Raw genomic sequence first — 15,718 nt, forward strand, 5'->3', positions numbered from 1 at the left:
AAGGGGAGCTGCTGTGACATCAAGTGAAAAGTAAAGTGCATGTTATGGACCTGGAGACCATTCTGCAACCATTCCCCATCGCTGTGGGATTAATGTCTGTATCTGTAGGACTGTGGCATACAAGTCTTCTCCCTCTGACTCAAGGTGAACCTTTAACTGCTCAAGGAGAAGAGTGGATGGGTTCCTCCACCTTACTCGGTAATTAGTAACTGATAACCCATTTTCAGTGTGACTTACAATGCACATATGACACGTTTGTTGATGCATTAGGATTCACAACACAACACAAAATCAATCATCTTTTTCTCCTTTGTACAGTGTCTCAGATCCTGCCCTAGACTAATTACCGGACTGTCCTCGTTCAAAGCTTTGTTGTCGCACTAAGCTGGGTGGATCAATGAAATTCCATTTGAGCAGCTATTGTGTGTGGCCCAAAACGACTCTGAGTTGGTCAATCCTAACGCAGGGCCTGAATAGCAATTTGCCGTTGTCCTTTCTGAAGGACACCTCTCTTTGTTTTACAATACACAGTTGCTAATCATCACTAAATAAACTAAACGAATCATCTCAGTATTTTCTTGTGTGTACGAAATCAGGCTTTGTGCACATAGACTGCTTTCAACTAAAAGACGGTAATTGAGTTTAGCATGTGTGTAATAGTGAAAAATGATGATGTCCGTGTCCTACTTTGCTTTTTTTCCCCCCTTCTTCGCCCACATTGTATTGTTGAATATAATTAGCTAAAATTAACTCACAAGGCAGCTCAGGCAGCATGAATGATGTGTCTGTGTTTCTTTGTGCATGTAGGTGTGTGTTTTTAGGTGATGCATGATATCAATAAACCTGTCAACTCAACACATTTCCTACTGCGTTTCTCTCTTGCACATAGCAGCTTTCTCTCAGTCAGTGGACCATAAATGGGACATTTACTTTTAATACTTTTAATTTTCTTATAGACTGCTTTTGTGGCATCTATGCAGATCCACCTACATTCTCCATTTACATTTATTACCACACTGTGGATATCTGCTGTGACAGATAGGACAGACAGTCCTGTGGTCCTCCCCATATCTTGTGTCATATGCACTGAATAAACAGATTAAATGGAGTCATGCATCCATGCAAACTAACACACACATCAATGAATAAACACGCAGAAACATGAGGATTATACTGCACGGACATTGACACACTATCCGTAATCCTATAATTTGCCCTGTTTATGGAATATTTCAATTCACCAATTATGCATTTTCTCACATCTGTTTATCATCACATAACAATTTAAATTATTAGTCACAAAAAACGAGGCATGTTGTTCTGTGAATCTCCCTCATACAAAATGTAATTACATCCAAATGAAGTGATTTGTCTTTGTTAAGAAAAGAAATAGGCTTAGCCATTAAATGATTGTCTTTCAACTCTGCTCACACAGACAAACCACACTTGCAGTTTGCTCTAACACAAAGAAATTGTTATCATTATTATCAGTTGTATTATTATTTGCCTTCAGCATAACAGAAATCTACGAATGGACTGACAATCATAATTCCAATTTCTACTAGGATGTCCTGCATGTATTTTGTCTGTCAGTTCAGTCCAAATCAGATGTAACACACACCATATATAACTTCAAGTCCAAGCTGTCTCTATGTAAATTACACAAAAAAAAATCATCAAGTATCTTTATTCGACACTCTGTTTCCAGCTCACAGCTGCATTTACAGAAAGCTTTGCCAAATGTTTAATGGCAGCACATCAAAGAGAATGATTATGGTACGATTTCTGGAGAGACCAGAGTTACTTAGTCAGCCTTGATGACCACCAAATTGATATCAGCTATCTTCTGCTGCCATTGCCACCACAGTTGTATATTTTCAAGTGTGCGTGTGTGTCCTTGTGGTGGAGAAGGGAGGTGCTGCTTGGAGGTGCTGCTAGATTATGCTCATCAAAACACACTTTTGTTACTGAAATGCAATGTGTCTCAAACTCACGTTTACATTGAATTATCACCAACGAGACCGGCCTGGATCGCTCTCCCATAGGTCAGCACAGTGATCAACACTCACACATGTGATCTGCGGTTTTCTCCACAGTCTTTTCCTTCCTGAGCAAAACAGATGATGTGAATTCGAACTGCACATTGTGCCAGTTTTTGTACGTGATCATGAAAATCATCCGACTGAAATGAAATGATTGTTGAACTAATCAGAAGAAAGTAAGAGAGGTTGTGTGTCAGAGATTAAATCAAGACTTGAGATGCACTTCATGTTTTAAAGTGGTCCTCTGCTGTGTGAGCTATATGTCTTCTAATGTGTCTGACAGTCCATTTTCATCCTAACAGTCTTCTCCCAGGAGTGAAATAATGTCTGCCCTCCAGGCGATGTAAATGAAGAAAAATGTAAAGGCCTGCACTGAGGCTCAGACTGTGGGTTAAGTTAAACCTGATTGAAACTAATTGATGTATGGTTTCACTTTATCTCAAAGGATGAAACCCAGAAATGTCACATTAGAATGTAATTACTTTCATTGCAGTCTCCCGTCTCATGTTCCAATATAGACCCTCCAACACAGGTATTTTTCCAGTTGTAACGCAAGATAAGTTATTTCTGCAACACATGAACGTGTGTCTCTCAGAATTACTCTAAAATTACTTCAATGTGTGGCTCAATCAGATCTTCAAATCTAAATATCCTATCTGAGAAAATGCCATGAATTCTACTTCAGTATTTTATTAACTACTCTAACTGAATAGTTTGTTTCCATTCAGTTTAAGCCTTGAGATCATAAAGAATGGGAAGGGTCATTTAAACTGGGATATAAAAAAATACCTTCAGCACTTGATTATTTAATAAAACAAATGTCACATGCCATGATTTGGGTCACAGGTCCACTTCTTACCTTCTAAACAGATACACAGAACACACACACACACACACTAAACTTGAGCTTGAAAAAGTTAATTAATCTGGCATTGATATTAACTCACTTTTAAAAACAGTAGGTCTCATAGACAGTGGTTTTCAAACTGTCTAACTCAAATATTTTGAATATTATTACAGTACAGTACAGAAAGAAATGCTGTCGTGATGTTAGTTCGATAATTTCAGTGATCACCTCATAATGATCTTAGTTTGATAATTTATTGACTGTAACAACTTTCTTACCTTGTAACCGAGAATAAAAAAATACTCAAAAGTTGATTTATTAAGAGTTATTTCTACAGGCATACTTCAAAAGGGATTGATTGCAATATTTTAGGAGGCCTGTTAATTTTTTAACGGCATGTCGCCCTCCTGTGGCTCCTGCCGAAAACTGATACCAATCTGAAACATGATAGAAATAGTATAGAAATAATTTATAAATTATAGAAATAATTTCGATCTGAGGATTATGCGGCGAGAGTTAAACAATTTGCACGGTGTATGACTTATATGAAAACTTTGACCATGAACATCTGAAACATGTCTCAGGAATATCGAAAGAGAAGTGGAAATATTCGGAAAGCCGCCTATCGCGTGGGGGCGCTGTTACAAACACGAACGGACATTTCTTGAAGACTGGGGTCGCTGTTTGCTGGTGGCGGAAGTACTATCGCTGTTTTTCCGGCGGTGCGTCTCCTCGTCGTTTTAATCATGGCCAGCGCTGCAGGAAAACAAGCGCCCAAAATTGTCACCAAAACCTCTGCGGGAGGCACTGGGGCGGCGGGGGCTAGCGGCGGGCCCCCGATTTTGCCTCTTGCCTCTCCGCTTATGGGGAAAAAGAAGAAGCCGTTTCTGGGGATGCCCGCTCCGCTGGGCTACGTCCCCGGTCTGGGCAGAGGGTAAGCTAGTTTATCAAGCTAGCGTGCTAACTCGTTAATAGCATTCTAGCTTGTAAGCTATGTTGTGTCTGTTAGCGTTGAGTAAGTAAGTTGTCTAGCAAACTGCCTTTCGTTTTAAGAATGTTAATGCTTATGTTGCCAACAAAGCTAACCCGCAACGTTACTAATGCATTAATTGTATTGTACAACAAAATTATGTGCATGTTGTTATTCATTGATTTGATATCTTCTTGATTTCATATCTGTTTCGTAATTAATAATAAACAAAAAAAATGCTAGGTACACCTATTATAATCTTCTAATCACTTCTGACCCTTCATACTTAAAAATGAAAATCAGATGACAGTGCTTGTCACTTAACTACTGGTGTCTTACTAGTAAACTGGTGTGACAGACAAGGCAGCATGATGTAACTTTAATTAGTCAGCCATCAAAAGTTATGAAAACATTGCTCCAAATAGTAGATAAGCTTGCAACGTGGCTATCGTCAGCTGCTTGTATTTACAGCAAATTAACCTGTGTTTATTTGTGTAACATTTGAATGAAAATTGTTCTCTTTAGTGCAACTGGTTTCACCACTCGATCTGATATTGGTCCTGCCCGTGATGCCAACGATCCTGTGGATGACCGACATGCACCCCCAGGGAAGAGGACGGTTGGGGACCAAATGAAAAAGAACCAGGATGATGATGACGAAGATCTGAACGACACAAACTATGATGAGGTGTCTATAATTGGGCTGTGTCTGGCTGTTACTTGATGTTTGTTTCCATGCTTGTTGACATGTCTGTTTGCAAGGAATTCATCGGCTCATGATTTAAAGTTGATCAGAAGATAACTCTGCTTATATGATGATTACATGACATATTTAGTCATTCTAATCATTTAATGATGCATTTTTTTCCCTTGTAGTTTAATGGATATGCTGGTAGCTTGTTCTCCAGTGGGCCGTATGAGAAAGACGATGAAGAAGCAGATGCTATATATGCAGCACTGGACAAGAGGATGGATGAAAGACGCAAAGAAAGAAGGTTAATGAAAAACAAGTCTATTGTTCCACCTGGGTTTTAGAGAACAAACATACCTTCTCATGTTTTACACAGTGTGTTAATATTTGACATCCTGTGTATTTTCAGAGAGCTGAGAGAAAAGGAAGAAATTGAGAAATACCGTATGGAGCGACCTAAAATCCAGCAGCAGTTCTCAGATCTAAAGGTACCTAATTGCACTTCATATGGCAAACTATTGCCTTTAAGTTCAAAATTGACTTGATTTTCCACCGGCGATCACTTTGAATTATCCTTCACCGTTCTCTCCTTACACCTGTCTCTAAACATTTTACAGATGTATAGTATTTTGTCACTAAAATATTTTTGTAACTGGATTTTGAAAGTTTCCACAAGATGACAGCTATACACTGTCATAAATCTGTTACAAGAAAACAACTGAATTACTTTTTAATTCTGAATTAAAAAGGGAAGCTGAAGCTCAGTGCTGACAACTCAGACACAATTTGACTACTTTTTCTTTCAGGACAGCTTCCCTTCTTAACACTTAAAATGAATTTGTACTGTCCTGTGACCAGAGAAAGATTTCAACATTACTGACATGTAAACTTAATTCACATCTCTCTTTCTTTACTCTCTTTTTTCCATCTCTTCATAGAGAAAGTTGGCAGAGGTATCAGAGGAGGAGTGGCTGAGCATCCCTGAGGTGGGCGATGCCCGGAACAAACGCCAGAGGAATCCCCGCTACGAGAAACTCACCCCTGTCCCCGACAGCTTCTTCTCCAAACACCTGCAGAGCGGAGAGAACCACACCACTGTTGACCCGCTGCAAGGGGTAAGTATACATGAAAACACATTCACAATCTGTTGCAGTTTTAGTCTGCACCAGCAGGAGTCAGGATATCACGCTGAGAACAAACAAATCACTGACTGTGAGACTGTTTCAGACTGTTTCATGTGCACTGGATACAACTGGTTCCCACAATTTGATTAATTAGTGTACACTTGATAATATACAGAGGGCCAGCAGAGAGCTCGGTTTGTTTTGAGAGTGGACTGGAAAGAGAAGACCCACCAGGAAAGGCACTGGACTAACGCACTGACAGCACTTTATACAAGATTATTAGACCACTTGAAGTTTTTGGATGTTTTGTATTTTGGCACAGGTTGCTCTTTATTGGTTAATATACAGTGTTGTACTACCTGTAATACAAACCAGCACCACCGCCAGCAGGCAGGCTACCAGTCTGAGTCAGGGCACGGAACTAGGCCCGCTTCCAACCTGCCGCAGAACAAGGCAAAGAGGTGCTCGCTGTGTGTTGAGGGGTAACCCTGCTCGCTGTTTGGTCTGCAAACCAAGAACAAGAAAGACACAGACACACGCACACCACAAATTAAGAATGAATGTGAATTCATTTCAAAAAATGTTCTAAACAATGCAAAAGCAACCTTTCTAACTATTAACAGACATTCTGGCATTATTGATCACACGACCTCTCTTGGCAATGAAAATATAATATTATAATATTGTGTATGGAAGCTGCATGCATTATACTGCACTTACATTGAAAATACATAGAAACGTGGGCTGATGATTAAGTTGTTTTTGCCATGTGCGTATTACATTATAATTGAAAATGCATAATGTACTTATTGTGATAAAGTATTTTTCATTATTTCATTATTATAAATTCACTACCCAGTCCTGCAGCACAGTAGAGTCTTGTTCACACTTGGAACTTCCACAGGGATCATTTACAGTGGCGAGAAAAGTGTCATATGATCCAGGCGTATGTTTCACAAGCCTTTTCAGCATGCCGTAACAAAACTCTCACAGAGACTATAATGTTCCTCTCCATTATCATTGTTTCTTCTCTCCTTTAGCTGGGGGGCCTGAACACACCTTACCCAGGAAGCATGACCCCGGGCCTGATGACACCAGGGACCGGAGAGCTGGACATGAGGAAAATCGGCCAGGCCAGGAACACACTCATGGATATGAGGCTCAGTCAGGTTACTAACGATCATCTTTTGCAACGTAACATTCGTACTGTTTTGTCATTACCAATTCACGCAGATTTTATTGTTCTCTCTTACCTGCGAATGCTTTTTATTGATCCATAGGTGTCTGACTCCGTGAGCGGACAGACAGTGGTGGATCCAAAGGGTTACTTGACTGATCTCAATTCCATGATCCCTACACATGGAGGAGATATCAGGTAGAGACACAGTGACAACACAAGATGTTTCCAGGGTCTCTTTGTGTTGAGTTTGTCTGATATGTCTTTGGCTTTGCAAATTCAGTGACATCAAGAAAGCTCGTCTGCTTCTGAAATCAGTGAGGGAGACCAATCCTCATCACCCGCCTGCCTGGATTGCGTCTGCCAGGCTGGAGGAGGTGACGGGCAAACTGCAGGTGGCCAGGAACCTCATCATGAAAGGCACAGAGATGTGTCCTAAGGTAACAGTTGACGGACAATAGTTTATCTGTTAGGGCTTAGGTGTCAGTGGAAATAGATTTATGTCATTAGCTCAACCAGACCGCAGGCTTGGGTAAAGTTTATTGAATTATTTGCTGTTAGCTCGTGTTGGGTTTTGTCTTGAGAAAGGAGCCAATTAGACCCACAACATCTATAATAAACGATAAATCTTTCAGTCTGCTTTTGACAGCAGTTAAATCACCTAATATTGCTCAGCAAAGTTGCAGTGAGAAATGGTCCTTGCCCTCCTGTTGATATAAGCGTTTCTCTGTGCCCGCTAGAGTGAGGATGTATGGCTGGAGGCAGCTAGACTTCAGCCCGGTGACACGGCGAAAGCCGTGGTGGCCCAGGCTGTCCGCCACCTGCCACAGTCTGTCCGCATCTACATCAGAGCTGCAGAGCTGGAGACAGATGTCAGGGCCAAAAAACGCGTCCTCAGAAAAGGTAAGGCTCGAAGTTGATGTTTAATGTAGCAGTAAATTGAATTTTGCCTTAAAGTAACTTTAACTTGTTTTCCTGTTATATATACATTACATCGTCAGCTTGTAAAAAAAGCTATGTTTTGACAGGGCACGTTGTTAAGTTATTATGAAGAGAATTTTGGCTGCCTTCTTTGCAGTGCATACGTGATTGAATTCGTCACAATTTCCCTGCCAAAAAGAAGATGCAGATTTCCACGGGGTGAAAAACAAAACCAGTCTCCATCTGTCCATTGTTTTTTTTTTTTTTTTGTTTTTTTGTTTTTTTTTTAAGGCAACCACACAGAACCACTTAGTCCCTGAACACATAAGATTGTGTAAAAAAATGTAAAAAGTGTTACATTTGGCAGCTGTGTTTCTGGTTTCTCGTCAAGGCCAGGCACCCCGTTTGAACCATGTCAATGCCCTAACGCATGCACGCATGCGCTCACACACACACACACACACACACACACACACACACACACACATACACACACACATACCAATATTTCCCAGCAGCATACTCCTCTGACAGAGATTGATAGGTAGCTTCCTTTGTGGAAGTGCTTTCTTCGCCTCTACATGTTCAGTTGCCTCTGCTCTGCTTTTCTTCATTGCACCCACAACACCACATTCCCACTCAGACTCTACTGAACTTCACTACTATTGCAGGATATGCTTTTTTTAGTGTTAGTTCTTATTGGATGTGTGTTTACTGAAAATTCTAGTTTTTCTATTTTCTCAATTTCTTTTTTATGGCTGCTGTTTACTACATCTTGCCAGTGTAAAAATTAAAGTAGTTACGTGTGTCATAGGTGTGAAGAAACTTTGTTGTTGTTATTGTTATTGTACCAGTATTGCCTTTTTGTGAAACAGAAAGCTCATAACAGAAGGTTTTAAGGATTTTATTTTTTGTTTGACTGTTATCTTGATCAACCCACTTAGGCTCACATGCCGCAGGTCACTTGGAATAAAAGTGTCAACAGATTTATTGACAGTTTTGTAATTGTTACCCATATAGCCCTGGAGAATGTGTCCAAGTCCGTTAGACTGTGGAAGACAGCTGTTGAGCTGGAGGAACCAGAGGATGCCAGAATCATGCTCAGCAGAGCTGTGGAGTGTTGCCCTACTAGTGTGGAGGTATGTCTAACTCAGTTTTTTTTTTTTTTTTTGACTAGCAGGGTACCACACACTGCAGTGCAACACATGAATCTTTGCACCTATGGCTATGCCTACCTGTCTGTCTGTTCTTTCTAGCTGTGGCTGGCACTGGCACGGTTAGAGACTTATGAGAACGCCCGTCGTGTCCTGAACAAAGCCAGAGAGAACATCCCCACTGATCGCCACATCTGGATCACTGCTGCCAAGTTGGAGGAGGCCAATGGCAACACTCAGATGGTGGACAAGATCATTGACCGAGCCATCACGTCTTTACGTGCCAACGGTGTTGAGATCAACCGAGAGCAGTGGATACAGGTGTGTTCCTTGTGGTTTCTTTCAGAGAGAGAGGGAAGAGAGCCTAGTTTACTGTTGCTGTTATGGCAGAGGGAAGCTTCCTCCTAAGGTCTTAAGAAGGAGGAGGAGGAAGAGGACAGAAGTATTGTTTTAAAAGTCCTTATATGTAATGAGTAGTAACACAAGGCTGTGTTATAATGATAATATCTTGAAAGATTATAAACACTGTATATCTGAATAAACGTATACATTTTAAGAACAGAAAATGAATGATTGTGCCTTCAAGCCTTGGTGTTGAGAGAGTAGAGACTGTGTCACGAGTCTGTCATCTTTGATAGCATGCCAGCATACTTTGGCAAAGCTGCACTCAGCTATTTAATCTTCCAATCTGAGTGCAATCTAGGTGCAACAGAACTCAAGCCAGCACTGTAACTGACATTTTGTTTAGTGCAGTTCACAGTTGTTTTGCAATCATAAGCCTTTGCTGCAATCTGTTTTCATGTTGGTTTTTTTTTCTTGCCTACCTAGTGATTTTTTTTTAACATTTGGCAAATTATGTGGCTGTTGTGTTGTGTTTATCAGGGCCATTTGCCAGTACACTCATTTGAAGACCAACAACAGATAAACTTTAAAATTACAGGTTTTGGCAGTTCTTTAAAGAACCCTTCTGTGTATATTCTTCTAGTCCTCTGTTCTGCCCACATAAATCATCTCTCAAGACCTCTCATCATAGTCTAATTATCTATAAAATGTATTTCTGTCAGTCTAGTTTCACTTACGATTCTGAATTCAGTGGTACAAAGCATTTTTCTCTGACGTGTGTGTTTATTTCCATGTAAATGGCCCATCTTTCCTCTGACTTACTGACTGCTAAACGAGTGGGGTCAGTAGTTCATGCCATAACTCGCTCAGCATACCACCCACAATCTTTTCCCTCCTAATGCTTGCTCATGTCCTGCAGGATGCAGAGGAGTGTGACAAGGCGGGTAGTGTAGCTACCTGTCAGGCTGTGATAAGAGCTGTCATAGGCATTGGCATTGAGGAGGAGGACCGTAAACACACCTGGATGGAGGATGCAGATAGTGTGAGTACTGATGCACAGCGTGTACACCAGTGTTTAGTATTAAGTTAATAGCCCATTTCACTTGAGGTATCTGCTACAAACATGTAGTTCTTCTCAGGTTCAGGCTTGACAGATTTCTACAAATCAAAGCAATGAACAGTACTCAGGTTTGACAGATGCTGTCAGCATCTGTCTTTGCTCTTAAACTATCAGTCTCTCTGTCAGCTGACCTGGCTACTTTCCCTTCAGTTGTCTCTATTGTATTTGCTGGCAGATATGATTAAGAGAGTCTGCTTCAGTGTTGGCTGCAATGATTGTCCTTGTCAGGTAAAACGACTGTGTGGCGTTAATGAAGCAGTTTAACGTTTTAACCTATGCCCTAAGAACATGTTATGCGATACATCTGAAAGCAGGGAAGGCATTGCATAAATTGTTATTGCAAACACAAGTGTGTCAAATTGTTTTTCGCCAGTGTTAATATGTGCCAAGTATATGACAAGCACAGGGAAAATTTGAAAGAGCAGTTTTTGTTTTTAAACACAGGCCATGTTCAGAGACTTTAATTTAACTAAGGTGCGTGTCTGTTATGTTTCAGTGTGTGGCCCATGGAGCGCTGGAATGTGCCAGGGCCATCTATGCCCATGCATTGCAAGTCTTTCCCAGTAAAAAAAGTGTCTGGCTTCGAGCTGCCTACTTTGAGAAGAATCATGGTACAAGGTGACCAGATTTGGTTTTGAAGCTTAGCAAACAGTAGTAGTCAGATGTTGACATTATTCGCTCATATTTTAGTCAATCACATTATCAAGTGTTTGTCTTTACCTTTCTCATTTTTTTTCTTAACATTCTGTTTTTGTCTTCTTCACCTCTAAATCAACTGTCTCTGTGCTCTTCACCTCCATTACTTTGCACATCATATTGCATCCCTTAGGGAGTCTTTGGAGGCCCTGCTCCAAAGGGCCGTGGCTCACTGTCCCAAGGCAGAGGTCCTGTGGCTGATGGGAGCCAAGTCAAAGTGGCTGGCTGAGGATGTGCCTGCAGCCAGAAGTATCCTCGCTTTGGCCTTCCAGGTGATGATGAGATTATAGAAAATTGACTTGTTCATGTAGTATCCAAGCAAGCTTGAATCTAACTCATTTTCCCCTTTACTCTTTCTCCCCCTCTTACCCTCATGCTCCATATCTGTTCCTGCTCTTTCTATTTTCCTCTCAAGGCTAACCCAAACAGTGAAGAGATCTGGCTGGCTGCTGTCAAGCTGGAGTCTGAAAATAATGAGTATGAAAGAGCACGTCGACTGCTGGCCAAAGCCCGCAGCAGTGCCCCTACAGCCAGGGTGAGTGTGAGCTTTCATGATGATCCAATACAAAGAAGATCAGCAATCTGCACATATCCACCGATAAAAGTTGGAAAGTGGTCTCCTTGTTTAGGTGTTAAAACAGTGTTTTGTCATTCCAAGCCTTCCGAGGGATGTCTGCTGTTTACTGGATTGTAATACAGACAGAAAAGAGACATAAATAGAAAAGATTGATATCCGTTCCTGAACTTTCTTTTTTTGGCTTTTCATTTGTACAGAGGAAAATATCTTGTGTACTTGAACTGTCCTGTTCTTTTGCTCTCTTACTGGCCTTCCACGACTCTGTGTACCAGCACAGACAGTTCATTTTTCATTATGTGATGTTGGTATGAATGGAGCTCTGACCCATGTTTTAGGGATGGCTTGATTACTGGATTTTATTTTTCTCCGCTTTAAAACCAGTGTTTAATAGTAAGTTAACAGTGCATTAAGTTGAGCACTTGAGTTGTCTGATTCAAACATGCTGTTCTTCTCAGGTTCAGACTTGACAGATTTCTTCACCTCAAAACAGTACTCAGGTTGACTGATGCTGTCAGCAACTGTCTTTGCTCTTAAACTATCAGTGTTTCCATCAGCTGACCTGGCTGCACTCCCTTTAGTTAACTGTATTGTACTCACTGACAGAGATGACTAAGAGAGTCTGCTTTAGTGTGGGCTGCACTGATTCTCCTGACAGGTGAGATGTTTATGTTGGCATTAATGCAGCAGTGTAGTGTGTTAGGCTGTGCCCTGAGAACATGGTATTTGGTACATCTGAAAGTAGGCATTGCATAAATTGGTGCTACAGTAGTGTTTTAAATTGTTTTTCAACACCATTAATGCGTGCAAATTATATGCCAAACCCGGTGGAGTATGAAAGATGAGTTCACAGGTCCCTTATAGATATTTTTTGGCTGAAACATGTGTTTGTAATCTCTACAGGTATTTATGAAGTCGGTAAAGTTGGAATGGGTGTTGGGAAACATAGAAGCTGCCCAGGAGTTGTGCACGGAGGCCCTGAAACACTACGAGGACTTCCCCAAACTTTGGATGATGAGAGGCCAGATAGAAGAGCAGTGCGAAAACATGGACAAGGCCAGAGAGGCCTACAACCAAGGGGTGAGGCCGCGGGTGGGAGTGTTTGTTTAGGTGTTACGATAACAACAGGTGCCTTTTTGGTCATATGTGTTTTTGATGACAATGGTTGTCCACACTCTGAAAAGTCGTTAATGTCTTCCCGTATGTGTCTGTAGTTGAAAAAGTGCCCCCACTCGGTGGCCCTCTGGTTGCTGCTGTCTCGTCTTGAAGAGAGAGTGGGACAACTGACCAGAGCCAGAGCTATCCTGGAGAAGGCGCGACTCAAGAACCCCCAGAGCCCTGAGCTTTGGTGAGAAATTAATACAGCAATAACAGAGATCGCATTCACCGAGTGAACATGAACCGTTGTGCTCTGTGTCCGTAAAGCAAAAAATATTTATTTTGGCATTCACGTGGCTTCTCTCTTTTCCTTAATTGATGTATTTTAGTGTCTTTAGGAACCCTTTGACTCTCTTGCAAAGAGGAGAAAATACGGCACACTGTGACTTGCCCGCTTGCATTTGTTTATTTCTGTAGTATTGGACCATGAAAATATACATTTAATTATACATTTAAATTTTTTTTTAAAATAATTACTATTTTGATTGATTTGCTTTCCGAAACTAGATAACATGTCCTAAATGTGCTTAGACCACCCGCATGTGTTAAAAACAAACACCTTCCCAAACTGGGATTGATATCAGATTTAAAAATTAGCCTAATTATACCAATGCTAATTGAAATTATGAGATTAAACTGACAAGTGTAAATTTGTGCCTCTAAAATGATTTTTCACTGCATTAACCAGGTTGGAGTCGGTCAGGTTGGAGTTCCGGGCTGGACTGAAGAACATCTCCAACACACTGATGGCCAAAGCCCTACAGGAGTGTCCCAATTCAGGTGAGACTACAAGACCTTTTCAGACCCCAGGAAAAACAGCCTGTTGTAATAGGGTGGTTTTGAAGGGGCCCAATTAGGGATCTAGATTTTCTCAACTTACAGAGTTGAGAAAATCCTCTGCTGGTCCCTTTTTTAAAAATCAAAAATTTATCTTCAGATCAACGCATTGGTCCTTTAAAATCATCAATCAAATCAATCAATAAAATCAGTTTTCCTTTCAGTGTATTAAAATGTGCAACAAAAAAAAAATCTCTAGATGAGATTTACATGTTTGTGTATTCCTGTTGTCCACGTTGCAGATTTGACTCTTCCACACAGTGTTGTTTTGCAGTTACCTCATTTACCATGTGTCTGTGATCTCAAGTTCACTCCACTCCCATTTCCTTCCCACAAGGTATCCTGTGGGCTGAGGCGGTGTTTTTGGAGCCCAGGCCTCAGAGGAAGACAAAGAGTGTTGATGCATTGAAGAAGTGTGAACATGATCCCCATGTTTTGCTCGCTGTAGCCAAGTATGACAGCAATCTGTTTTCTGCTTCTCATTCTCAGTTATAATCCTTTGCATGCAGATTTTAATCATGTAACACTTTCTCCCTGTAGTCCTTGTTTTACAGTGTATGTAGAAAACGCAACGGCATACGTTAATTTCAGATGCAATCTTGTGCGCGCATTTTAGGTTGTTCTGGAGTGAGCGCAAAATCACCAAGGCCAGAGAGTGGTTCCTAAGGACAGTAAAGATTGAGCCAGACCTGGGAGATGCTTGGGCCTTTTTCTACAAGTTTGAGCTGCAGCACGGCACAGAGGTAAACAGTCTTATTATTCTACTTCTTTACCTGGGTATAAAGCTTTTTATTCGTCACGTTTACTGGTTTATTGCAATAACTAAATCAAGTCCTCGTGGTTCACTGTAAACGTTACCAATTAAACATTGTGCATGGAGGTGGCAGGGTGTCATTCGTGCATACATTGCGTTTATAGGCTTCTGACCTCACTGTTCTGCACTGTTCTCCATCAGGAACAGCAGGAAGAGGTGCGAAAGCGATGTGAGAATGCGGAGCCCCGCCACGGGGAGCTGTGGTGTGCCGAGTCCAAACATGTCCTGAACTGGCAGAAGAAGACGGGAGAGATCTTAGCTGAGGTAGCCAGAAAGATCAAGAACACGTTCTGAGACTGCAGAATTTTGGACTGAAAACCATTGGAGGACTCTGGCGGTCACCAGTCTAGCAGGAACCCGCTATGGACATGATCAGCTAATGGTCTCTTATCAGGACTTGCTCCTCTGAGGCAGATTGTCCACACATTCCCCCCTTGCCTCTTAACCTTGTCCATGTTTTATTGCTTTACCAGATTGAACCACAATTTGTGTGTTTAAAAAAAAAAAGAAAATGATGATTTGATGTCAAAGTGGAAACAAATCTGTGCAGTCACGTGATGAATCATCCTAATTAAGCGCTTGTTGACTTCACAAATCTGTAAATCAGCTTTAATTTCATCTTCTGACACCTTTTGTTATTCAGACCCGGCCATGACCGCCACCCGTCATGTGGTGAGAGTGAGTTCTCTGTGAATTCAAATGATAATCTGTCGCACCAGTAATGACACAAGTGTGCCGTAGTAAAGGGGTTAAAACGGCAAGTCAGTTAGGATGATTTTCTTGATTTGTGTTCACTTTGACATTAGCGTTTGTTTTTTTTTTAGTACTGATTAGCGTCAAAATTAAAATTCAAAATTAAATTCACAGGTATTGAGTGATGTTGTCAGAGAAATGTTTGTTTAAAACAAAAACCCAAATGTCTCCATGTTACTATTGAGGAATTTTATTTTTTTGGTCTTGCAATACACCCAGATTTGACTGTGTCTGTTTAGCAGTGTATATAAACTCCTTGTCAGGGATTATTACATGATTTCATAATGCTGTAGTAAAGAACTGCTTTTTTTCTTTTTTTAAAAAAAAACTTTGCTTGAAACTTTTGCTTGTTTGCTTGAAATGTGTTTAAATACTGTGCAGGCATCCAATAAACAGAACACAGTTTCCTTGCGTCATTCCCTATTTCTCCCAAACAAATCGTATTATAAAATTATTTGTTGTGATTTGAATGTCAAACCTAATTTGGAGCACTCGGTT

At 40.9% G+C, this 15,718-nt stretch overlaps 1 protein-coding gene across 1 annotated transcript; it reads left to right on the plus strand.

The window, feature by feature from the left end:
- The first annotated feature begins 3,575 nt into the window (after positions 1-3,575).
- On the plus strand, positions 3,576-15,625 carry prpf6 (PRP6 pre-mRNA processing factor 6 homolog (S. cerevisiae)). The gene is made up of 21 exons (XM_046396633.1): positions 3,576-3,823; positions 4,385-4,547; positions 4,736-4,854; positions 4,960-5,038; positions 5,489-5,665; positions 6,715-6,843; positions 6,955-7,049; positions 7,135-7,291; positions 7,592-7,754; positions 8,793-8,911; positions 9,029-9,247; positions 10,188-10,310; positions 10,885-11,006; positions 11,218-11,356; positions 11,500-11,619; positions 12,562-12,738; positions 12,873-13,006; positions 13,505-13,596; positions 13,991-14,105; positions 14,270-14,396; positions 14,609-15,625. The coding sequence occupies exons 1-21, from the start codon at positions 3,636-3,638 to the stop codon at positions 14,759-14,761; spliced, it is 2,910 nt and encodes a 969-aa protein (XP_046252589.1). The 5' UTR covers positions 3,576-3,635; the 3' UTR covers positions 14,762-15,625.
- Positions 15,626-15,718: the final 93 nt, after the last annotated feature.

The sequence above is a fragment of the Scatophagus argus genome, chromosome 8 (assembly GCF_020382885.2).
Source record: "Scatophagus argus isolate fScaArg1 chromosome 8, fScaArg1.pri, whole genome shotgun sequence".
Lineage (NCBI taxonomy): Eukaryota > Metazoa > Chordata > Actinopteri > Scatophagidae > Scatophagus > Scatophagus argus.